Consider the following 27382-nt stretch of genomic DNA (forward strand, 5'->3'; position numbering starts at 1 on the left):
CAGACAGAAGCATAGCTCACTGTGTATTGCTTCTGTACAAAAAGACGCAGCCTATGAAGAAAGTGACTCCTTAAGAAGACATTAGATGATGTCCTATTATTAAACATGTATCAAAATTAAAGAAGTCTTTTTTATACTCAGTTTGGGTATATATATATATTCTTTTCTCATCTAGCTATATCTTTTCTTCACAAAATGCTTGCCAAAAAACATAAAGAAGGCTTACAAAAAACCTTCAGCTTACACTTCGTAACAGTCAATTTATAATTTTGGAAATGACTTCCATTGAAGTTCTCCAGTTACTATTTCTAACCAGAAAGTCATACTGCCCCTGGAAATGGATAGTGACATTGGCTTAGGTTTCCTTGTTTATGTATGAAAAAATGCAACTTGGAGGACTGTTACCTATTAGAAGATGCTCTCTAAAATTCATGGGGACTACCTGAAGTGATTTTAGCAGTTTTCAAGTGATTTAAGGATCATGTAACCTTCCTAAATGAAGATAAGACATCCTGTAGATATTTAAAAATTAACATCATAATGAAGCAAAGATGGGATAAATGCAATTATTTTTGAGGATATGACCATTTTGGTTTTAGGAAGGTTGGCTGCTGCGTTAAGGCTAACTTCTTGGAAACATCCCCCACAAGTTGGAATACGGTTGTGGGAAATCTAGGCAAAGAGCGTGGTTTTCTTTGTTACAGGTGAACATGGAAACAACTGTACTTGATGCTCAGTTTCTTAAAATTTGGTCAAAAAAGGACAATTTATTCTAGGGTCACAGCATGTCAGTGTTGGAAAGGACATTAAGATCAGCTGATTCAATCCTATCTTTTCACAGCTAGAAAAGATGCAAAGGGAAGTTAACACACCACCGTGACTCGGTAATGAAAAGAGAAAACCATGTGCATTTACCCAGGGCTCAACTGCTTAGTGCTGCTGAGTTTCATAAGGTAAGGGGATCATTCCCACAGATGAATAAATAACACTGTTTAATGAAAAAAAATCACTGCTTTCTGTGTGAAAGTGAAGGTTTAGCCAAAATTGGCATGAGGCTCACCAAATGACAGGCACATTCTGAGCAATTTTTTGAACTACCTGAGCCACATACATTGCCAATATTCGACCATTTTGATCCTACAAAAATAGCAATTTTATGTCATTCGACCTAAGACATGTGTTAGCTCATTTAAACCTCACAATCACTCCAGGAATTTTCATGAATGAGGAAACTGGGGCCACAGAGGTTAAATAATTTGACTCAGGTGACCTGATGGCAAGTGCGGAGCCAGGGTTTCAGAAAGGAATCTTCCAGAACCCTGGTTCTTCCCCACAATACTACTTGGCCTCTTTCCTAAAGCCAGGAGTGAGGTCAGAGTTTTCCCCTTTTGATAGGTTTATAAAGTCAACAGAGATCTGGAAAGATGGCTTTTCCCCATTATACTCAGTTCTTATGAAGCAGGCACTTTCACAAACCAAGCCTAATTACAAAGCTATAAAGTGATATAAAATAACCAACTGATTATTATGTTAAGGAAGAAAAATCTGTCAGTTTACTCTAAAGGAAGAGTTCAGCAGGAAAATGACAGACATTAACAAGGAGTTTGGAGAACTCCTGTTAAGTGAAAAGTTTTAGAGACTTGGAATAGAGGTAAGGAGTAAGAGACCACTAATGATGACTCTTTCTTTCTCTTTGGTTCTGAATTATATTAAGAAAGTCTGTGCAACTGAAAATAAAGTAATAACTATTAGGCTTCCTGCCTATTAATATATGTCTCAGATGTCCTGCAGACATGTTTGAGCTGTCCTACAACGGAATCACCAGCTAAAGACATACTGCCTTTTATCACAGATCATCAGTCTTATGAATGTATCTCTCTACAGGGGAATGGCATACACACTTAATGGAAGTTCTATTAATAGAGACATATCAAAACTGACAGTCATCGTCTACACACATCACTTAGGTCGAGGGAGTACCATGCTAAAATTATTGGTAGATAAATACACTCCCACACATATTTCCCCACACTCACATGTGCTCTATTATGTTAAAGATGCTGTCATTTCCTTTATTCTCAGTGGTACAGTTATTAAGTCCATTTACTAAGATCAATTTGAGAGAGTCAATATTTCTAAGAATAACAGCCTGAGAACCTTCTGCCTGACAATTCTGTTTCTGACCCCCAGAGAAGATGAAATGACTGGTCCTCTATAGACCATACCAGTTAGTGGGAACTGTTATTAATTGCACGCTGAAAGTTTTTATGTTTTAAGTCAGTTCAAGGACTTCCACGGCCCTGCTAAAGCGACCTGTGCCATGTGGTTAACAGAAAATGCGAAACTATGAAAGGTCTCCCTCTTACTGCAGGACATTATTCTCCCATACCCGTGGAATTAAAACTAGGAATAGGCACAGTCCTATGCTAGTACAGATTATGGTGCAGTCACACCAGAATTGTCTGTTATGGAAGAAAATGCTTTTCCTGTTTGATGTCAACCTCAGAAGTCAGGCATATCCCTCAACATACCTAACCTCCCTTAATAGTCCATTTTTACATGGCCATCCAGGAAGCTGTCTCCATCTTTCAAACATCTGTATCTTCAGCTGATATCTCATGAGAGGAATTTGACGGTTTTACTCTTCACTGGGAGAAATAACATTTCATTTGTTATAATAACTCTCAAGTTTCCAGCCAGACTGTCTGAGATGTGGGTGATACCTGTATCCCACCAGCAACCTCAATGACTTGGAGAGATTTATTCTGTTAGCTTGTCCTCCTTGGACACAGAAAGTTCTAGAAAGTTCTCTAGTTTCACCACACTGGGTATACCAAATAGAACCTGAAATTTTTACTCAAAGAGGTGACTAAGATGATATTTTATTCACAGTTCAATTCTGGAATTGCAATTATGTCATAGCTCTAGAAGTAAATTAAATGAAAAATAACTAGTTTTTCTGGGATATGTGTCCTTTCAAGAGATTATCCATTTAGTCTTTGTTTTTGAGTTTTAAATTACACACTTAAATCTTTTTTGGGGGTGCTACAATATATGAACTTTTTTATTAGTACATCAAATTATAAGATCTTATTCACTAAAAACAATGTGAAAAGACAACCCTCAGAATGGGAGAAGAAAAGCTACGACCAACCTAGAAAGCATATTAAAAAGGAGAGACATTACTTTGCCGACAAAGGCCCATCTAGTCAAAGCTGTGATCTTTCCAGTAGTCACGTATGGATGTGAGAGTTGGACTATAAAGAAAGCTGAGTGCTGAGGAATCGGGTGGAGAGGGAGGTGGGAGGGGGGATCGGGATGGGGAATACGTGTAAATCTATGGCTGATTCATATCAATGTATGACAAAACCCACTGAAAAAATAAATAAATAAATAAAGGGGGAAAAAAAAAAAGCAAGCTTATTCACAAACCTGGTGACTGTATAGGCCAGTTTCTGAACCCTGTTCAAGGCAGTGTGCAATACAGACAAACATTAAAAATAAAAAGTCCTGAAAAACAAAACAAAAAAAAAACAAACAAAAAAAAAAGAAAGCTGAGTGCTGAAGAATTGATGTTTTTGAACTGTGGTGTTGGAGAAGACTCTTGAGAGTCCCTTAGACTGCAAGGAGATCAAACCAGTCAGTCTGACAGGAAATCAGTACTAAATATTCATTGGAAGGACTGATGCTGAAGCTGAAACTCCAATACTTTGGCCACCTGATGCAAAGAACTGACTTCTTTGAAAAGACCCTGATGCTGGGAAAGGTTGAAGGCAGGAGGAGAAGGGGACGACAGAGGATGAGATGGTTGGATGGCATCGCTGACTCGATGAACATGAGTTTGAGCAAGCTCCAGGAGTCGGTGATGGGCAGGGAAGCCTGGCATGCTTCAGTCCATGGGGTCTCAAAGAGTTGGACACAATTGAGCAACTGAACTGGATGGGAGAAAATAATACTAAATGAAACAACTGACAAAGAATTAATTTCCAAAATATATAAGCAGCTCATACAACTCAAAATCAGAAAAACAAACAGCTCAATCAAAGAGTGGGAAAAAGAAATAAAAAGGCATTTCTCCAAAGAAGACACACAGATGACGAAGAAACACATGAAAAGATGCTGAACATCACTCACCATTAGAGAAATGCAAATGAAAACTAGAATGAGATACCACTTCACACCAGTCAGAATGGCCATTGTCAAAAAGTCTACAAACAATGCATGCCAGAGAGGATGTGGAGAAAAGGGAACCCTCTTGCACTGCTGGTAGGAATGTAAATAGGAATGTAAACTGATACAGCCACTATGGAAGATGGTATGGAGATCCCTTAAAAAGCTAGGAACTAAACCACCATATGACTCAGCAATCCCACTTCTAAGCATATACCCTGAGGAAACTAAAACTGAAAAAGACACATGTACCCCACTGTTCACTGCAGCACTATTTACAATAGCTAGAACATGGAAGCAACCTAGATGTCCATTCACAGATGAATGGGAAAAGAGGCTGTGGTACATATATACAATGGAATACCATCAGTCATAAAAAGAAACGCATTTGAGTCAGTCCAATGAGTTGGACAAACCTAGAGTCCATCGCACAGAGTGAAGTAAGCCAGAAAGAGAAATACAAACATCATATACTGACACACATATATGGAATCCAAAAAGATGGTACTGATGAACTCACTTTCAGGGAAGCAATGGAGAAGAGACACAGAGAATAGACCCATGGACATGGGGGAGTGGAGGAGGGACAGGGTGAGACGTACACAGAAAGCAATATGGAAACCTACAATACCACATGTAAAACAGACAGCCAACGGGAACCTGCGGCATGACCCAGGGGACTCAAACAGGGGCCCTGTGACAATTGCTGTGACAGGGGGGCGATGCAGAGGGAGCTGGAGGGAGGCCCTGAAGGGAGGGGACCTGGGCGCACCTATGGCTGACCCCTGTTGTACATCAGAAAACCACAAAATTCTTCAAAGCAATTATCCTTTAATCAAAAAAAAACGATCTTATTCAAAGTAGTGACCAAAGTGAACAGTATTTCAAGATGTCTGCAACAACTACAACATAACACTAAACAAGTAACTGTGATCTCTGTTGGTGGAAAAGTTGCAGACACTGCTTTTACTATTGTAAAAGTAATTTTACAATACTGATTTGCTGCCAGCATTCAGATTCTGGAGTAAAGCTAAAATTTCAGTTAGTGAAAAATAAAGATGTAATATTTCCCTCCATCAAGTTCACAGATACCCCTGCATTCTACCCATGGTTAAGAAGCCCTGCTTTCAGGGTGAGTTCTGGACATATTTGGGACCCATGGCTGGAAAGATTTAGAGAAGCAAGACCCCCACTTAAGAATCCCCTCTGTAGTGAAGATGGACATTCCAAGATGTTTCTTTCCTCCTATTCATGGTTCCCACTTGGAGCTTATATGTTCAGAACCGTTGAGGAGATACTTGAAAACAAGTTCATCAACTCAAGTTCTGGTTTTTCTGACTGCAATCAGCTTCCCAGTCCTTATCAGACTGGCAGCTAACTTAACATGTTAAAACGAATAATTTACTCCACTGTCTTCCACCTCAAAGGGCTGCAGGGTCTTGCGCTGTGGAGCAGCCAGGGACTGGGGCAACCCGTCCGCTGTACTCATGGGGCAGTCCTGGGGGCGGATCTCCATGGCGAGCTTCCCTTTCTTCTTCAATGTGCAGGCCTCCTGGTAGGGTGGTGAGATTGGGGGCTGCCTGGGTGGAGTGTACTTGTATTCTGAGCCCTCCTCTAGGTCCAGTGGGTAACTGCGGTCTGAATCATAGGTGCTCAGGGCCCCAGAGGTCACAAATGGCACAATGATGTGACTGGGGCCATCCAACTGGTTGAAACTGTAAGAGTGATCCAGCAAGGGTTTGGTCAGGTCCGGCAAGAAGCCCTCAGGGGGGTCGTAATCCTTACAGACAGCAAAGGCCTCGATGCTGGAATTCCGGCCGCTCCTGGGCTTGGCACATAGCACGCTGGAGCAGAAGACACGCAGCTGGCTGTAGATCAGTGTCACATCCTGGCCTTGGAAGATCTTGGCCACAAAGCAGCCCCCTGGCTTCAAGACGTACCCGTAGCAAGGTTCAGAGCAGCTAGGAGGGGCTGGGCCTGCATGTACTCATCAACATCGTGGAGGCCGGTTACATCAGCAGCCCCGTCACACAGCACTAGATCCGCGGGGCAGTCTTCAAAGTGCTGGATGATCTCTTTGGCAGTGGACAGCTGGGTGATATCCCCCTGGATCTGTAACACGCCTGGTAGTGGAGCCATTGCCTGAAGGTCCACAGTCACCACATGGCCAGAACCCTGGCCCCCAATCTTCTGGCTCAGCACTTGGCTCCAGCTGCCTGGGGCCGCACACAGGTCAACCGCCCGCGTCAGGCCTTGGAAGAGCCGGAATTCCTCGTCAAGTTGTAACAGCTTGAAGGGACTGCGGGCGCGCCAGCCATTCTCCTTGGCTAGGCGGTAGTAGACATCTCGCTTGTCCTTTGAGACCGTCCCATCTCACACACCGTTTGCCCAGGGGCCTGACAACAGTAAGCTCAAACTTTCGGGTGGGGAGAAGAGGAACGAAGACAGCCGGTCCATGAGCAGCACGAGTCACAAGTGAGAAGCCGTAGGTTTTCGGATTGTGTCCTTAGTCGCTCTGAAAGCCTGTCGCGCATGCCTAACGGCGACCAGAGTGTGGCACGTCTGTCATCGTGGAACGCAGTGGCTCGTCTGAAGCCGGACCGGACCAGAACTTACCACCTGAGCTCCGGCATCTCGTGGAGATATAGCCAGTCTGACGAACTGCCGTTCCCAACATGCAACGGGCGCAAGTAAAGCCACTGGTCTCGCAAGGTGAGGCAGAAACATCGCGAGGCACGAGAACTCACATACTAATTTTTGATAGCGCTTTCTCCGCAATTTTGAGATGCTCCTTAATTTTTAGTTTAAAATCTCTAAAAATAATTTTTAACATTTAGTTATGCTATATCTTTATTGCATTTCCCTTGGTATTTACATATAATTTTATTCACTCAAAAAACACTGTAAAGCAATTATATTCCAATAAAAAAAAGAGGGAAAAAAATCTAACCAATGATGGAAATGCAGAAAAGCTTCTCTTAGAGTATTCACATATTACTGAACTAACGGTCAAATATCACGGTACCTTTCCCCAGAAATCCTTAAAAAAAAAAAAAAAAAAAAAGACAATACAAGATAAAAATTGCTGAATTAAGCATATTACTTCTTTAATAAAAAAAGAAACATGCTAACTTAAAGTAAGGCATCTAATGAGCTGCAGGGGTGGCTTGCATACAGATGTGATTTTTAAGACCAATTTCATCAACTCCTGGGAAATAATCAACTTTCTATTATACAATGTCTTGTTTTTCAATTTCATGTCTAAAAGGAAAAGAAGACATGCACCTTGAAATTTATATATTATCTGTTACTTATAAAAATACAGCCAAACTTAACTTTCATAAAATACTATTTTATTTTAATGCAATTAATTACCAGCTAGTAGGTCTGCCGATGCTGACGAGCTAGAAGCAGCCTGAGGTGCAGGTTGGGGTTCAGAAGCACTACTTCCGAATGCATCTACCCATTATCCATTATGCAGCAAAAAAGTAAAAGAGTGTAAACAGTAAGTAAGGGAAGTGATTTGCTGAGAAATGCACAGATATGACACTCTGTGGTAAGGTTGTCACCTGTGGATATGTGAAATGACTGAACGGATTGAATTATGCTCTGACCAGTTCATTCTCTCAAAAGAAGAGTTCTAGGATATTTACAATTAACACCTCTTTGTAAGAGTAAGAAAATTATTTTTCTTCTTTTTTTTTTTAAGGCTAAATCTTATAATCTGTCAAAACAGGATCAATGTTTTAAAACTTTTTGCTCAAAGCAAAGAATCCCCTCCCACTTAGAACTCTAGTAAACAAAATTTAACAAACTTCATTCAAGCAGCAGCTGCCCTACTTGCATCAAAGTTTAATGATTTTGCCACAGGTTTTGAACCTCTGAATGTCACAAACTGCGACACCTTTGTACCTCTCATATTCCTTTCATGGCAGTCACCATAATGCATCAATGTATCCTAACTACTCAATGTGGGTTTCACTTGCTAAGGATGGTATTTTAGCCCACAGCACACACATTTATGGAAATTCATAAAGAAATCAGTCCAAACTTGGACTTTTCCCAGTAAATTTACTGCTAACAGAAGACACTGAATGTATCATCCAAATGAGTAGTTCTAGAGTTAATTCAGTACATCTGCCTTTCTTCCAATAGCATACAGGAAAAGAAAAATGCATTTAAGTCAGTGAAACATCTTCTAATTCTCAGGGAGGATTTAGGAACATTAAATTCAACATAAATAAACCCTATGGAATAATGCATGACATCTAGAGCTTGCGCTTTCAATTGTGACTGGCTTATCTTTTTTCAATTCCAAATTATCTATGTTTATATTGCTTTAAAGAACTTGGAAACACTGATTTAGCCGACAGATCAGGACCACCAAGGAAGAGCAGTAGCAGGAAATTCCAATCAGTTGATTCTACATTAGGATGAATGAAAAGTTAAAAACACAAGACTGCAAATGAAAAATCATCTGGTTTTGTTAGGACATGCACTGAAAAATAGGATGAGCTGATGAGGATGAAGAGGATGATGACAAAGAAATGGAAAGATCTTAAAAACGTAAGTTCACATTTAAAAGATGAAAATAACTTCACATAGTCAAAAGAAAAAAAATGAAGTACAATGAAGTACAAGATCCCAAAACTATTCTGGGGGGGAAGGATTTTGTGAGTGTTGAAGGAGGAGAGATACGCACCCCCAAAAAGGTCTATCACACCTGAAGAATCCACTTTTGCTGGCGAGGCAGTGGTTGCAGGAGATGGTGCTACAAACGTATCCACTGCAGCAAAGCACAGAACAGGACAAAGGGTACGTCACCCAAAGGAAAATGAAACCCTGAGCCTCGACAAATCGCTTTCTGAGATTTCATGTTGAATAGCAGGAAGATCTATCCTCTTAAGTTAGACAGTCTTAACAGCTAAGTAAAAGCCAACAGATTTAAAAATACATACTTCACAGAAGAAAATAAAACTTGACTCCCTGAGGTCACAGGATGTAGTGTGAAAAAGAGTTTTTCTCTTTCCAGTTGGTAGTAGATTTGAAATATAGGGGGTCATCAATTGGGGATGGACAAAAAATGAGAATTTTTTTTTTTTCAGTGAATTTTGAGTGTAAAAGAACTCAAGACAACCTTCATATTTTCACATCTGTCTCTCCACACATACCCCCCACACCCAACCCCCACCACTAAGACATCTAGGAAGGCTTGACCTTGGCAGAAGCACTCACCGGATAGGAGGTCAGCAGTGAGAGAGCTCTCAGGCACAGGAGAGGCCCCTTGTGGTGGAGAGGAGAAAGCATCTTCCCAGAGTGAAACAAACCAAAACCAAGCAGAAGTGAGTAGAGAGCTGAAATCACAGTCAGAAATCTAACAAGTGCATCATCACAGGGGTGGGCCAAGGGTTTTGTCATGAAAACATCGAGGCAAACTCACGTAAAGAGAGGGGGCTTTGGCTTTACCTGTCCCGAACAGGTCTATGCTAGGAGCAGCCTCTGGCTTAGGCGCGGGGGCGACTTCAGGAGCAGACTCAAACAAATCTAAGACCAAGAAGACACATGCCTTTACTCAGCTGGAGGAACCCGCCAGAAACCGCCACACTTTCCAGCTGCGGGCGAGCACTTTTGGAAGAGTTCTGAAATGAGCTGCAAATGGTTGCTGGAGAACCATTTCATGACACAGACATCATGCAGTCAAGAGTTTTGCGTATGCAGGACACCGCAGGGACCGGAATACAATCCACCGGGTGGCAAGAGTTCAGTGACATCGACAATGACAACAAAAACATTACCACCAAAGATATCTAGAGCAGGAGGAGCGGAGGTGGCGGCGGCGGAGGTGGTGGTAGCTGCTGCGGCGGCGGCGGTGGAGGCAGCGGCGGTGGCGGCCGCGACGGCGGGAGCAGGAGAAGGAGCGGTGGCGGGAACCGGAGGGGCTGCGCTAGCTGTAGGGGTAACTACAGGAACACTGGTCTCGGGTGGCTTCATGGCAAAGAGGTCCAGCTCGGGCGCAGCCTCTGCACTACCTTCAGACGGGGCAAAGGGGTCTTGGGGAAAGGAAAGTGGAGACACACACACAGCATCAGTAAGGAAACGGGCAAGAGAGCAGCGCCGTAACTACGGGGACCAAGACACCTGGCGCAGATATTCACACGCTAGCTAGGCTTTCGGCTGCTTGCTAGGCATTAGCTGCTGGCTCCACATTAGCTGCTGGCTAGGCATTACGCTGCTTGCTTTGAGCTACTACCCTACTAGTGGGGGGGGGGGGTGTCAGTGATTAGCATGTTCATCTAAAGAGAAAAGAAAATTTAGCAGGTACCACGAATTCAGAAACTGAAACACTTCCAAGTGTTTGTCGGGTTAGACTACAGTCTAGGATTGGAGATTGTTATTTTTTAAACGCTCACTTAATCTGGTCAACTTGGTAGCTTGGAAGATTCATGAAAACATGCCTGTATATTGGAATTCAGTGTTACAAAAAGAGTACAATACATTGGTAGCATTTATGGTGGTTGTTGAGTTGCTAAGTCATGTCGGACTCTTTTACAACCCCATGGACTATAGCCCGTCAGGCTCCCCTGTCCATGGGGTCCATCCCAGGCAAGAATACTAGAGTGGGTTGCCATTTCCTTCTCCAAGGGATCTTCTCAACCCAGGAATCAAACCCGTGTCTCCTGCATTTCAGGCAGATTCTTTACCACTAAGCCAACAGGGAAGTCCATCAGTAGCATTAGAGGGGAACAAAAACATTAAGACAGCATACTTGCAGTGACAAAAATTGTCAATCTTGAGAAATTGTCAATTTTGATAAGTATGCCCTTCGTTTTCTTAATGTTTTAAGTGTCAGCATTCCTCATTCTGTTAGGAGGAGTGGTATTTTATGCTCAGAAGAAAGTAAAATTAGAAACACAGAGGGCTACGTCTAACTACGGGGGTTTCACATCAGGACAAAACGACAACAGACGGGCTCAGGATTGGAAACCCACCATTTCCTGAACAAGCGTCAAGTGCCGCTGCTACGGGGGTTGGGGGGGCCGGCGCAGTGGCCCCTTCGGATGCTGTAGGGGCCTCCCCGGGAGAAGCTGCAAAGGCATCTTGGGTGCAGGTTTTAAAACAAAAGAAATGAAAGGGATAAAAAGAGAAGAAAAATACAGTAAAAGAACCAAGTTAAATTGCAAAGAAGGCTCCCTTATACAACATGAATTCTTAAAATGCATTTTGACGGCCCATGCACTACTGACAGTCACAGAACAATGACTCCCAGCGCCCCTTCATGTTGGTTACATGCAAAGTGGTGCAGTGTGGAGCCTGCTGAGACCGTGAGGATCCACAGGGTAACAGGATTCTCATTGTATAAGGGCTCTGAGAAGCATGTTTTATGCATCACTAGAAAGTAATAGATGCAAAAATTAAAACACAAAAATTACTTTCTTAGGCAGTTCGAGACATTGAGCTTTCATTATTTATATACTATGTTACTACGATGTCTCTGACTCATGGTTTCTAGCAAGCATGGAGGTCCTCTTTAATGCCAATAAAATTAAACATACAATGACATAAACCATTTAAATTTAAACTTTATTTTATAGTCTAGGCAAAATTGCACTGTTAACATGACATATATTAAATATTCATAAGTTAAACTTTCATTATCTCCAAGAAACATTTTCAGACACAACCAAGGATTTGCTTTAAAGAACTAAAGAAAAAAAATTAGGAGATGATGCATAATGCCTTTATTTTGACTTAAATTTATGGCTATTTTCAAATACTGCATTGCTGTAGTTATGTGGAAAATTACCTGTTTTCAATGAACTAAAAACATAGTTTCATATTTTGAAACTACAAGTGTGTAGCTGTTTATAGTAAATTATAATAATATACAGTTAGATCCATTAACATACAGGCAGCCTCCATTTATAAATGCCCAATTTATAAAATGGCTGATGTGTGCAAAGGATCCCAAATGTGTTTCTGTCAACACACCATGTTAATTATGGTAAAATTAGTTTTACCTGGAGTTTTCAAAGAAACCCTTTCATTCCAAAGTACAGAAGGAGTGAAGTTATCATAAATACGACCTGCCTAGAAGAAATTCCTAGAAAGTGGGGACCAAAAAATACCTGCCACTTACCTGCTAGACTTATATCCTAAACTGCTGCCTTCTGCAATACTTACCAGCGTTCCCTAGAACACTGCTCCTCCAGCCATTAAGAAGAATTTGTCAAACAAAATGCTACTGAGTATTTCCCCCTTCTCAGAGATTTACCTGGTCTATTAAGTGGTAGGAAATCCTACAGTCAAGATACTTGTTTCTCAGTTTAACCCAGAGTGTTTCAAATGGATCTGAGTATGAGACACACTATGGTGTCATCCTGAAACCCAGAATTAACAAACATTAAACATTAGAGACTCACATGGGTTAAAAGGTTTTTTACAAAAACACCAATATTCCTGGAATGGACAAGAGGACAATCATATGTTACAGCTTGATTTGATTGCTTCTCACAGCTACACTGAGGGAACACGTTCTGGTAAAGGGCAGTCAAGGGAGATGGTGAATAACAACAATGGCATATGAAAAACACACTTGAAGATAGGACAGACAGCCTCCCCAGGTGCCATGTTAAGGATACTATCACAGAAGACTTAGGGAAACATGAAAGCACTAAGAACTGGGGCCAACAATCTAAGAGAAGGTTTGCTGTTGTTTAGTCACTAAGTTGTGTCTGACTCTGCAATCCCATGGGCTGTTGAAAATATTTTGCTGTGAGTCAGGTCTGTTTTCTTTCTTTTGATTCTTATAAAATCTGGAACTGAGGATAGTGTGATTGGAAGCAATAGAAGCAGTAATAGCAGTCACTATTGGTGTGCCAGTCACTATGTAAATATTTCATTGGCATTATTACATTTAATTCCTACAACGCTCTTGGGATGTAAGTTCTATCATCTCCACTTTGTAGATAAGAGAATGGAAACTTGTAAACTCTGAGGATTTGCCCAAGGTTTGGCAAATGGTGGAGTCAGGATTTGGCTGTAAGCTGTCTGACTGAAGTTTGTGTGGTTAACCACTCATGTGTGATAAACTGTGCCACTTTCTACTATACTGTTCCCTCCTCGTAGGACTGATTTAAGATCAGTTATATCAGTGCTGCTGGCTTCCCTGGTGGCTCAGATGATAAAGCATCTGCCTACAATGACGGAGACCTGGGTTCGATCCCTGGGTTGGGAAGATCCCCTGGAGAAGGAAATGGCAACCCACTCCAGTACTCTTGCTGGGAAAATCCCATGGACAGAGGAGCCTGGTAGGCTACAGTCCACGGGGTTGCAAAGAGTTGGACACGACGGAGCAACTTCACTTTCTTTCTTTCTTTCTACATCAGTGCTGAGTTCAAACAAGTATTCATGGGTGTGCCTCTTTAATGATCACTTCTGTGTAAGCAGATGAAACCCATATTTGTAACTATATCTTCAGGAAAGGTGGTTTTTTTATTTTTCCCCTGTCAGCAAGACATCTCCTTTTAATGTTTCTCTGAAACTAAACATTATAAACTTAACTCATCTACTACTGTCAAAACTGCTCTTAAACAAAGGACCCCCAGCTGCTCCAGCCCGTGGCTTTTAAGTCCTCCCAGCACAGGAGATGGAGATGTGAATGAATGAGACTGGATGATGCCAACCCCACAGCCACTGTATGACTATAGCCATGAAAGAGAGAGAGAACTGTCCAGCTGAGTTCAGCAGACCCCCAAGACTGTGAGACTGTGAGAGGTAATAAAGCAATTATGATGTTGTTTTTTAAAAAACAATAAAACTTCTTAGCTACCCAGCTTTCTTTCATAATCGATGGCAGAATTATCCTTCCAGCACTGAAAGCTAAAACCACCTCCAATCTAGTTCTCTTTCCGTCGTTACCCACTCGCAGTTCATGTCTACATTCTGCCAATTACCAACCAACCCCTGCTAGTTCTAGGGAATGTGTGTTCCTGCTTTTCTACAGCTATGGACTCGGCCCAGTCTTACCCAGAAAGCCAGCCTCTCAGATACTGTGCAGACTAGCCTTCTCCTCCTTCCAGCAACACAGGAAGAATTTTCCCCTACATTTTTATTCTGTGCCTGACTTCCTATGTGAACATTTCTTACTGCTCTTGTCCTCCCCCCAGGCTGAACTATTCCTCCTTGTCTTCTCCAGCCACATAAGCCGTCTTTAAATCACATAACGTGGCTCAAAGGTTTCAATCATTCTCAACATCTTGAGCCCAAAAGCCACCACCATTTCATTTTCTTTCCCAAAGGTCTCAGATTATAACGTTGTTCCATTAAGTCTAGTTGTGAGGGCTTATACTTAAGTGTTGATTTTAAGGAAGGTTAGTTAACTTAGTTTGTTAAGCAGCCTGTACAAATGAGGTCAGGCTTGGGAAGCAAGTTCTTTGGTTTTCCAGCCACTTGGTTCTGCGCTCGCAGCCTACCATCTTCACGCAGGATGCTCACCAATTAACACAGTTGACTGAAAGGGGATCCTGGCAAATGCAAAAGGAATTAGCATCAATTTAGCATGGCACTGCTTAGAAAAACACTGTGTTGTTAAAAAAAAAAACTAATATGTTGTTGTTACTAAAGTTTACATCAATGAAAAACAATGTTTTAAAATTTTTTGTTTTCTCTCAATATCTGTTTTATTAATTTTTTAAAGTGCAACACTGCCTTGCAGTCCTGTTCTGCCTGACCAGAGAAGACAGATTTTATTTTTTTAAAAGTTCCTTTTAAAAAATAAAGCATTTAGCAAATATAATGTTTCTTAAAAAATGTTTTTAATGACTTACACTGAAATGACTAAAACATTATGTAGGTATCAATCTGAGTATTTTAAAACAACAGATAGACCCTACTTTTCAAATCTGTAATGAAAATATAAGACTAAAATGCACAGAAAATTTTAATGTTTAATATTTCATATTCCTGAAAATTAAAAATTAGCCATTTTAAAATGCATTAATCCTATTTCTAAAGTCTATTTAATCCTGCTAGCCATGTTACATAAAACCTCATAGGGGCATATTTTAAAGTCATATATGTGAAATAACTGATGCTCTTATTATTCAAAAGTTCTACCACTTGACCATTTTAAAGATACATTTTTTTTAAATGGCCACACAACATGACTGGAGAGATTTTAGTTTGAATTTTAATTTAAAGTCCTACCTCTAAATGATTTCTTATAAAGCCATGAAGAACATGAAAGAAACAAGGGGATATCACTGAAAACTACTAACATAAAACATACAGTGAAACACATAAATTTATGAACATAAAGGTTAGAGATTTTATAGCTACCAGTGGCCAGGAGACAGTTTACAGAATTAGAAAGATTAGTAAAAATAATTGTAATGAGATTTGCAGAGGTACTCATCGCCTCAGCCTCCAGCCATTTGACTAGAAAGGATATTGGTGAAATTAGAGAAGAGCTTCCATTCTTTGGCATTAAGTAATATGATTTGCTACAGTACTGACCTTTTAAACTTGTATTGCAGGGAGAAAGAATGACATCATAAAAATATTTCCAAACACACAGATTCTTCTGCTTGATGGATGTCATCAAAGCAGTAATGATCAACACAAACAGCATAATGGCACAAAGAATATTTACAGGAAATATCTTAGGCTTTAGAGGACCATGAGAGAAGCAAGATGGAGTTGATTGACTTCTTATAGGCAATTAAGCTCCTTTAAATGGACTGAAAAACAAAAATCTAAATAGCTAAAGGAACAGAAATGTTTACATACAAAATTGTTACCACCCTGCTCTTATGTTTCTTCAATTTTTCTGTTAACATAAGCCTATGAGAAACCATCCATACTGAAGACCAATCATGGGGGAAGAAGGAGGGGATGAAGAAGTTGATTTTATAAATGTAAACTAAAACTCTAATTTCTGGTCTCAAAAGTTATAGAGGCATAACTGAAAAACTAACTTTCTCTGGCAAATAATTCTTTATAATAAATTATTTAAGAATCTGAAAATCCCTTCTACTTTTTTTTTTAATAAAAGCAGATTTTTTCTGTAATAGCGTGCAGCAAGGCAGCAGCAAATTGCCTCACATGAAACAGAGGCAAAAATGCAGTATCAAGCTGAGGACTCCTTGTCTTAGATACCGTTCTTTTTCTTTTGCATCCTCTGATTTCTTTACCATATTCTCAAAATGCCCTGGGAAAGATGTTATGTTGAAATGAAGAAACACAAAACTATGATGATTATAACACTATTCAAGGTACACATCTAAAATGAGCACTTCTCCAGGTTTGGACATAAGCACGACTCAAGATGGGAAGATGTAAATAAAGTGGCTTCAGATGGTTCATTGGGTCCAGGCATGTTATACTGGCAGAGCCTAGGATATCTGAATCAGGCTTACAGCTGTAAATCAACTCTGTCAGAACTTAGATTTGCATGGAAAAAAAAAATTTTCAGACTATCATTTCAAAGTCTGATATAAACCTGTTTTCAATCAGCATCACAAATACTGACTCCAGTGATCTCTCAAAGTTCTGAAGCCAAAGATAATCCAAATCTTTGCTTGCAAAGAACAAGCTTAAGGTTGCAAAAATGGATGTCCTTAAACGTTTCAGAGACCTCTAGGTCTGAACTTTTAGAGGACTTTTTGTCTTAAAACTTTAAAAATAACTTAGACCAGAATTCCTCCTCCCATAGTCCCCAAATATTTTTTTCCTTCTCAGCTAGTTCAAATCTAAAAAGAAATTCCAAAAACCCAATCCTAAATATGGAAGGATAGAAGGATCTGAGACCACCCTTACAGATACTGCAGGGCTGGAACCCATATATGGGACAAGAGTCCTAATAGTGACTTAAATCCTAACTTTGCAAAAAAACAGAAAATAAAATAGGTCCAAAGCATTGCAACCTGTGCTCTGAAACCACGAAAATTAAATGAAGTTGACAAACTGAGCAAAGATACATATGAATAAACATTTAAAAAGTACCTAAAAGTTGTGTCATACTGTTCTGTCATGTAAAATATTTTAAACACCTTCATACTATGGTAATTTTAGTAATCCTGGAAGGAAAATGAAAGGAGAGTGACGTGACTGACTAACCTCCAAAGAGATCGACGTCAGCAGGGACAGCAGCGACAGTTGTGGTGGTTGAGGCAGAGGCTGCAGCAGCTGCAGTTTCAGCAGTTGTAGCAGGAGGAGTAGGTTCTGGTGCAAATGGATCTGAGATCTGCGCTTCGGAGGGAACAGAGGAAAGTGCAGCCAGAGAATCTACGTGGCACCAGACACGGAACAAATGCAAGAGAAGAAAAGGAAAGGACAAAAGATATACCAGGCTCCAAACGATCAAAGGGAGGGCAGTTATTAAGATATGGAAGTCTCTCAAAACAGAGGTTTACAGATAAAGCTTTACTCACCCTCTCCCAAAAGGTCTATTGATGTCCATGGGGTCAGCATATGAAGAAATAAGAAATAAAGCTGAAACTTTCAACCACACCAATGTCCAAGTAGGGTGCGGCACTAACTGGAGAAAGTTTAGCTTTATGTACCTTTCTGGACCATTTGTAATTAAAAAGTAAATGTCACCTATTATTATCATGGAACTTTAGAGCCGGAAGTGACCTTAGGGATCCTCTAGATCAAATTTCCAATTTCACAGATGGGAAAACTGAGAGCAAGGGAGGTCAAGAGACTTACCTTAAGTTGGGTCTAAATGACTTTGATGAACTCAATTGATTTCTTTTCAGAGTTACCATTTTGTTTGCTTTGGCTGATTTCATTATACTCTAATTGTCAATTCTGAAGAAACCATAGTTAACTGAGCTTTGCTGGTCCTCTTTATTTGATGTGTCACTTCAGTACAGAATACCAGACCAGGAATAGAAGCTTTAAAATGGCTATAGTTTAACTGGGCAACATATTAACCTGAGTGAAAGTTTAAGGGTTAGAGAAAAGAAACTCAAACCGGTTTATTTTCTTCTTTATCAGTTTCACATTACCAGATGTTTTTCCGTTTAATATATGACTTTTACACTTATAAACATTATGTGACAACATATGAAAATTATTTTCAAGATGAATGTGAGAGATTCTGTAGTATCAAAACTTTTCAACTCTTCTGAGGTCAACATTCCATTGAGAGGTTCATACTTTCTTAGTGATCAACAGTGGGATTACAGATGGCATCCTAAATAATAAGCCTAAGATATGACTTTAAGTTAAACATTTGGAGTGTCCAATGCATTCCTCTACTATCAGACACGTGATACATCTCAGGCATCACATTCGAATTCATGAACATTACCGGAAATTTAAACATGAAGAAACTTTATCAAAACTCATTTGGAAGCTATTTTTTTCGAGAGCTTAAAAATGATATGAGAACTCAGTAAACCAAAAGTTCCAGAAGACATTTAAAAGGTTGAGAAACATAAATTTGACATTAATAATAATTACTTTAGACATAAAGATACACAGACCGAAAGTGAGGGGCTGGAAAAATGTATTCTATGTAAATAGAAATGAAAAGCCAGGGTAGAAATACTTATGTGAGACAAAACACACTTGAAAATAAACACAGTTATAAGAGACAAAGAAAAATATTACATACTAATCAAGGGATCAATTAATGAAGAAAATATGACAATTGTAAAAATATATGTACCCAACATGTATGTGTGTGTGTGTGCGCTCAGTCATTCAGTCATGTCCAACTCTTTGCAAGGCCATGGATTGTAGCCCTCTGGGCTTTCTTGTCCATGGAATTTTCCAGGTAAGAATATTGGAGCAGGTTGCCATTTCCTACTCCAGAGCATCTTCCCAACCCAGGGATCAAATCTGAGTCTGCTGTGTCTCCTACATTGGCAGGCAGATTCTTTACCAATGTACCACCTGGGAAGCCCCATGCAACCAACATAGGGGCACCTAAATACATGAAGTAAATATAAACAGACATAAAGGGAGTAACTGACAGTAACACCAAAGGCATAGGGGACTTACATCAATGGACAGATCATTGAAACATAAAATCAATAAGGAGACACTGGCCTTAAACTATATTATTAGATGAGATAGATTTTATACATATTTTTTAATTTTATAAAAATTTAAATGTTTATGCACACATATGTATAAACATTCCATCCAAAAGTAGTAGAAAACACATTCTTTTCAAGAGCACATGGAATAATCTCTAGGATAGATCGTATGCTAGGCAACAAAAGAAGTCTCAGTAAATTTAAAAAGACTAAAATCATATCAAGGACCTTTTCCAAACACAATGTTGAGACCAGAAATCAACTACATTAAAAACTTCAAAAAACACAAATCCATGGAGGCTGAACAACACATTACTAAATAAAGGATCACTGAAGAAATAAAAAAGGAAATAAAAAATACCTGGAGACAAGTGAAAATTAAATACAGTGACTCAAAATCTATGGGAAGCAGCAAAAACAATTCTAAGAGGAAGCTTTATAGCAACACAAGCCTATTTCAGGAAGTGAGAAAAATCTCAAATACAACATAACCTTACACGTAAAAGAACTATAAAAAGGAGATCAAGCAAAAGTTAGAATAAGGAAAGAAATCATAAAGATCAGAGCAGAAATAAATGAAATAGAGATTCAAAAACAATAGAAAAGATCAATGAAACTAAGAGCTGTCTCGTTGAAAAAATAAAATTAATAAACCTTAAGCCAGATTCATCACAGAAAAAAAAAGAAGAGAGGATCCAGATCAATAAAATCAGAAATGAAAAAGGAGAAGTTATAACTAACACCGCAAAGGATCGTAAGAGATTCCCACAAATAATTAAATGCCAAAAAATGGGACAATCTAGAACAAATGGATAATTTCTCAATACTGAATCAAGACAATAAAACATACAAAACAGATCAGTTACCAGTAGTGAAATTGAATCAGTAATAAGAAAAATTCCCAACAAACAGAAGTACAGGACCCATACAGAACCCATACAGAATATGGGTTCACAGGTGAATTCTAACAAATACTTATTGCAGAGTTAACACCTATCCTTCTGAAACTATTTCAAAAACCTGCAGAGGAACGGACACTTCCCAACTCGTTCTACAAGGCCAGCATCACCCTGATCCAAAACCAGACAAAGATACCACAAAAAAGAAAGCTGGAGACTGTTTATAATAGCCAGGACATGGAAGCAACCTAGATGCCAATCAGCAGACGAATGGATAAGGAAGCTGTGGTACATATATACACCATGGAATATTACTCAGCCATTAAAAAGAATTCATTTGAATCAGTTCTAATGAGATGGATGAAACTGGAGCCCATTATACAGAGTGAAGTAAGCCAGAAAGATAAAGTACATTACAGCATAATACTAACACATATATATGGAATTTAGAAAGATGGTAATGATAACCCTATATGCAAAACAGAAAAAGAGACACACATGTACAGAACAGACTTTTGGACTCTGTGGGAGAAGGTGAGGGTGGGATGTTTCCAGAGAACAGCATGTATATTATCTATAGTGAAACAGATCACCAGCCCAGGTGGGATGCATGAGACAAGTGCTCGGGCCTGGTGCACTGGGAAGACCCAGAGGAATCGGGTGGAGAGGGAGGTGGGAGGGGGGATCGGAATGGGGAATACGTGTAATCCCATGGCTGATTCATGTCAATGTATGACAAAACCCACTGCAATGTTGTGAAGTAATTAGCCTCCAACTAATAAAAATAAAGGAAAAATAAATAAATAAAAAAGAAAGCTGGAGGCCAATATTACTGATGAACGCAGATGCAAAAATCCTCAAGAAAATATTAGCAAACAAAATCCAGCAATACATTAATGATCATGATCAAGTGGGATTTACCCCAGGAATAGTTACAAATCAGTATGATACATCACACTAACAATTTGAAGAATAAAAATGATATGCTCATCTCAATGGATGTGGAAAAAAACTTCTGACAGATTTCAACATTATTTATGATAAAAACTCTCAACAAAGGGGACATATAGGAAACATAACTCAACGTAATAAAGGGGACATATGACAAACCCACAGCTAACACAATACTCAACAGTGAAAATCTGAATGCTTTTCCTCTAAGATCAAGAATAGGAAAAGATTCCCATTCTTGCCACGTTTCTTCAGTATAATATTGGAACTCCTAGCCACAACAACCATACAAAGACAATCAGGAAAAAATGAAAGGAATCCAAACTGGAAAGGAAGTACTAAAACTGCCACTCTTTGCAGAAGATATGATACCATACATAGAAAATCCTAAAGATGCCACCAAAATAAAACTACTAAACTACTAAAATCATATCAGTTCAGTAAAGTTGCAGGATACAGAATTAATATAGAGAAATCTGTTGAGTTTTTATACACTACTGAAAAGTGAATCCACACCTATGTGGCAATTAATTTACAACAAAGGAGGTAACAATAAAGGGGAAAAAGACAGCCTCTTCAATAAATGGTGTTGGAAAATTGAACTGCTACATGTAAAAGAATCAAACTAGACTTTCTCACATTATGTGTAATAATAAATTTGAAATGGATTAAAGACTTAAATGTAAGACCTGAAACCATAAGACTTCTTAAAGAAAATACAGGCAGTATACTCTTTGATACTGGCCTTAATAATAGTTTGGGGAGTATGTTTCTTCAGACAAGGGAAACAAAAACAAATGGGACTATGTCAAACCAGAAAGGTTTTGCCCAGTGAAGGAAATTATCAACAAAATGAAAAGGCTACCTACTGAACAGGAGAAAACATTTGAAAATGATAAACCCACTTAGGGGTTAATAACCAAAATACACAGATAACTCACACAGTTCAACTGCAAAAAAAGCAAACAACTTGATTATAAAAGAGATAGAGGACTTGAGTAGACATTTTTCCAAAGAAGACATACAGACAGCTATCAGACACATGAAAAGATGCTCCACATCACTAACTGTCAGGGAAATCAAAATAAAAACCACAATGAAAATTCACCTCACACCTGCAAGACTGTCTGTTATCAAAAAGACAACAACTAACAAGTGTTGGTGAAAATGTGAGGAAAAGGGACTCCTCATGCACTGTTAGTGGGAAGGTAAACTGGTGCAGCCACTATGGAGAACAAGATAGAGATTCTTCAAAAAATTAAAAACAGAACTACCATGTGATCCAGCAATTCCACTCCTGGTTATTGATCCAAAGAAAATGAAAACACTAATTAGAAAAGATACATGCATCCCTATATTCATTGCAGCATAGTAAGATATGGAAGCAATGTAACTGCCTATCACTAGGTGAAGAGATAAAGATGTGTGTGTCTATCTAGCTATCTACCTATAATGGAATATTACTTCTATCTATAATGGAATATTACTTAGTCATAAGAAAGAGTGATTTTTTTGTCATGTGACAATGTGAATAGTCCTAGGGGGTTGTCATGCTAAGTGAAAAAAGTCAGAGAAAGACAAATACTATACAATTATATGTAGAATCTAAAAAACAAACCAAATGAACAAACATAACAAATAGAAACAGAATCATAGATATGCAGAACAAACAGGTGGCTGCCAGAGGGGAAGGGTTGTAGGGTAGGAGAGAAATAGATGAGAGAGATTGAGAGGAACAAACTTTCAGTTGCAAAATAAATGAGTCACAGGGATGAAATGTATTGTGGGGAATATAGTTATTAATACATAACATCTTTGTATGGTGATGGATTATAACAAGACATAAGGTGCTGACTTCTTTGAAATGTATAGAAATACTGAATCACTATATTGTATAATGGGAACTAACAGTGTTTTAGGTCAAATATACTTCAAAACAAATAAACAAATGAACACAGAGAAACAGAGATCAGATTTGTGGTTACCATAGGAAGGGAAGAGTGAAGGGGAGTTTGATGAAGGCAGTCAAAAAAATGCCAACTTCCAGTTATAAGATAAATAAGTACTATGGATATAATATACAACAAGATAAACATAATCAGTGCCACTGTATGTTACATATGAAAGTTGTGAAGAGAGTAAATGCTAATAGTTCTCATCACAAGCAAAAAAACCTTTTTTCTACTTCTTTAATTGTGTATCTATGTGAAATGATGGATGTTCACTAAATTTATTGTGGTAATCATTTCTCGATGTATGCAAGTCAAATCACTACATGATACACCTTAAAGTGATATATATCAATTATACCTGGAAACTGGAAGAAAAACATAATCACATTCATTTAACTATGCAATTTGAAAACCCAATAAATGTCAGGTAAAGCACTCTACAGGTTCACTAAGATAATCAAAGCTCTTCCTAAACAAATCTTACATATTTCATAGCAACATTAGAATATGAAACCACATGGAGTTCTTAACATTAGAAATAGTTTTTAAATTTCAGAATGCACACCTAATGAAGAGCTGGAAAAAAGGACCTATGCTGACTTGAGGCTAGGGTATTTTCTGCTGTTAGGTGTCCAGGTCCTAAAACCTGAGAAGAAGAAGATCCTTCAAATAATTCCTCAAACCAAACAGACCTGGCCCAATGCAACTGTTACTCTACAGTCACACATCCTAAAAATATAAATTAGAAACCAACGTGGTTCATTAGAAGGCAGAGAGACTTGGTTTCTCTCTTTTCCTGGCACTGGTGGGGTCTTCCCTACCCCTGCCCTTATCAATGGCTATCTTAAGCTGTGATGTGATTTAGCAGAAGAGCTAAGAACCATGTGATTTAAGTTTCCAGACCTCCCACTGCCTATGACAGGGGATGGTAATTTATTTCATACATTTGGTAACTAAGAAAGGAGAAGACTGTTTATGTACACTAGACGGAACAAAAATGAAAGGATTTAAAATAAAAAGTAAGAAAGATTAAAACATTAGTTCCTTGCTCTTAACCAATGTTTTGTTAGGAAGGAGGGTGATAAGAATGACAGAAAAAGATGGAAAGTGAAATTTCCTAGAAAAATGTACAGTGATTAAGCATATTGGTGGATAACAGATGCTGAAAATCTCAATTTTCCACATGAAGCATAATTTATCATAGGGATTTATTGGTTTGTGCAAAATTTTCTCTACTATAAAAGTGAGTTCCTATTATAGGATGATGGGAACAGTTATCAAATATTCTCAAAACTGCTACCTTTTATAGAGGATTAAACTATTAAAAAAAAAAAAACCCACTACAGCATAAGAGTTCAATTCATTTGCAAGTAGTACTTAATCAGAGCAGTTTTTTTTTTGTATTACAGAAATTGCTAGAAAACATTCCCTGTAACCAAGGAAACAGAACTACAACTAAACTAACAAGGAGATCTATATGGTGCAGTGAGATGGAGTCATACTGTAGATTAAGTGTGTTAATATATTTAAGTGCTCACCCATATCCAGAACATAACGAATGCTTGATAATGAAAGTTAGTAATAGCAATGGCTTAGATGGTAGCTAACCTTATTGTGCTGATCATTTCAGAACGTAGAGAAATGCTGAATATAGTATACTTGAAACTAATATAATTGGTGTATGCCAATTATACTTCAACAAAAAAGAGCAACAGCTAACATTTAAGTTGACATAGGACTATGAATTTCAAAAGTTTCTATAAATCCTTCACAGAGAGAAAGTGTGTGTGTGTGTATGTATACATGAATGTGCATGAAAACAACCTACAGATGTGCCCTACCTAGATTTAATTAACAAGCAAAAGGTAATATGGGTCACAAACACTGCTTATAGTATAGCTGTTAATAATATCCACATGGAAACAAAGTCATGAGGTCACATAATACTGGTGAGCCTTCAAGAGTGTGTTAATAAATTTCTATTAAGTTTATTAATTCTAAGAAAACCCTAGGAGTAATTCTGTATTTCTCAAAAAGTAGAAATTTTACTTCAAGCATTTACAGTAAGAAATTAGCCATTTTCCACTTCTAGGATGCACAGAAGTACAATACACACACACTCACTTGTTTGTACAGAGGGATGCATTTATTATGAAGAAAAAAACACTCTCCCTATTATGGGGAGAAAGATAGGGATTTTAAAAATGCCCTATATTCTTTCAGTGAAAGACGATCATTATTAGCTAGCAGAATGCCACATGTAATATGCACTATTTAAATTAAATTTATAAAATATGAATATGCTAAATTTGGTTCACACCAACAAGAAGTACTATCCTTTACAATATGTCCCCTAAATTGGTAATATTTATCAGTACCCAGAACCCTTACAAGAAATTTGTAAACACTTGATGTGGACACATCATTAGAAAATGAAATTCTTTTATTATCATTATGGCCAGATAAGAACATACAGATTTCTCAAGAGGCAGGTCAGGTGGTCTGGTATTCCCATCTCTTTAAGAATTTTCCAAAGTTTGTTGTGGTCCACACAATCAAAGGCTTTGGCATAGTCAATAAAGCAGAACAAAACATATTTGTTATAATTTAGAATCCTCTTCATCACTGTGTATCTATAGAATAAATGCAAACTCAAGATAACTATGGGGCCTTTCAGGTAAGCCCAGTGGTAAAAAATCTGCCTACTAAGCAAGAGATGCAGGTTCAATCCCTGGGTTGGGAAGATCCCCTGAAGAAGGAAATGGCAACCCATGTCAGTATTCTTGCCTGGGAAATCCCATGGACAGAGGAGCCTAGTGGACTACAGTGCATAGGATCACAAAAGAGTCGGACACAACTTGGCAACTAAACAGCAGCAGCAAAGGTAACTATTATCTCTCAATTTCATATTATACTAGTTTATTTGAATTTATTAAGACTTATAAGTTTTACTATTTTGCTTAAGAACTAGAGAATTTGTTCAGAGAAGGCAATGGCACCCCATTCCAGTACTCTTGCCTGGAAAATCCCATGGACGGAGAAGCCTGGTAGGTCGCAGTCCACAGGGTCACTAAGAGTCAGACACGACTGAACAACTTCACTTTCACGCATTGGAGAAGGAAATGGCAACCCACTCCAGTGTTCTTGCCTGGAGAATCCCAGGGACGGTGGAGCCTGGTGGGCTGCCGTCTATGGGGTCGCACAGAGTCGGATACGACTGAAGCGACTTAGCAGCAGTAGCAGCAGAGAATTTATTTATTAGTATTTTCCTCCCCAGCTGACTTGTCTACTGCTATGAAAATAGCTATAGATATTTTGTTGAGACAAAAGACTAATGCTGTCTAACCATCAGGTCCTAAGCCAACACTATGATAAACTATAATGTGCTTTGCACTAATTATGAAAAAGTGTTCCTGCTGAGCTAGCAAGTTGGAAAAGGTTTTCCTTACTCCTCAAGGACGAAAAAAGCCCACAGCTTGGCCAGCAGAAAGCAGGCTGAATTTCAGACCTCTTGCCCTGCCTTTGAGAAAGACAGACTGCAGGTGCATACTGCACAGCCCTAGCTAAACCACACTCATCTGCTTTCTTCTATGTCCTCTGATAGCTCAATGTTTCAGTCGTCAGTAGCTATTCATCCCTAACAAGCAAAGACTGAAGTGTGTTATAATAAAACTGACTACTATAACTTCTTTCTCATAGTATTGTGTCCTAGCAAAAAGTACTGAGAGAGGAATATGAATAAAAATGTTGGGAATTCCCTGGTGGTCCAGTAGTTAGGACTCTGCTTCCACTGCAGAGGACAGGGGTTCACCTTGGTTGGGGAATAAAGGTCCCACGTGCAGTGTGGTGTGGCCAATTTTTTTTAAATGTTACAGTACAATTTAAAAATATCTCACCTAGAGTTATTCTTTTTATTATTCCTTTGGTGTAAAACAAACCAACCAAACAAACAGGACACAATTTCTCTTCAGTTTGACACTGGAGACTATGGTGAAAGGAGACAGTTAACAGTTTCACTATTTACTTACTAAAGTTTCTAAATCACTTAACCACTATGCTTGATAAGCGCTAATAATTACAAAGTGTCAAATATCTACTGATTTAATTAGTTGAGAAAAATTAGCTAATACATTCATATAATACTGAAAAATTTTTGTATAACCCCACGAATTTATAATTAACACTAAATTTTAAATTATAAAAGTTCTATGAAAAAAAAAAAGTTCTACTGCCATATGACCCAGCAATCCCACTTCTGGGCATACACACTGAGGAAACCAGATCTGAAAGAGACACGTGCAGCCCAATGTTCATCGCAGCACTGTTTATAATAGCCAGGACATGGAAGCAACCTAGATGC

General features: G+C 38.8%; 1 protein-coding gene and 1 pseudogene across 15 annotated transcripts in view; both read right to left on the bottom strand.

Moving 5' to 3' along the window:
* The window catches only part of SNAP91 (synaptosome associated protein 91), a 160464-nt gene that overhangs the window by 29915 nt on the left and 103167 nt on the right, over window positions 1–27382 (bottom strand). For 8 of the 15 annotated variants that reach the window (XM_043439491.1, XM_043439498.1, XM_043439495.1 and 5 more), the window contains 8 exons: window positions 17601–17615; window positions 17287–17454; window positions 11160–11267; window positions 9966–10220; window positions 9637–9714; window positions 9406–9477; window positions 8873–8956; window positions 7546–7629 (listed from right to left, as the gene is read on the bottom strand). The exons of 1 other annotated variant lie outside the window; for it this stretch is intronic. In XM_043439491.1, coding sequence (XP_043295426.1) covers window positions 7546–7629; window positions 8873–8956; window positions 9406–9477; window positions 9637–9714; window positions 9966–10220; window positions 11160–11267; window positions 17287–17454; window positions 17601–17615 — 864 coding nt within the window. The remainder of the gene's footprint in view (window positions 1–7545; window positions 7630–8872; window positions 8957–9405; window positions 9478–9636; window positions 9715–9965; window positions 10221–11159; window positions 11268–17286; window positions 17455–17600; window positions 17616–27382) is intronic. 6 more of the 15 variants (XM_043439499.1, XM_043439497.1, XM_043439502.1 and 3 more) reach the window with 3 other exon arrangements.
* On the bottom strand, window positions 5006–6704 carry LOC122422527 (annotated as a pseudogene).

Source organism: Cervus canadensis, chromosome 20 (assembly GCF_019320065.1).
Source record: "Cervus canadensis isolate Bull #8, Minnesota chromosome 20, ASM1932006v1, whole genome shotgun sequence".
Classification (NCBI taxonomy): Eukaryota; Metazoa; Chordata; class Mammalia; order Artiodactyla; family Cervidae; genus Cervus; species Cervus canadensis.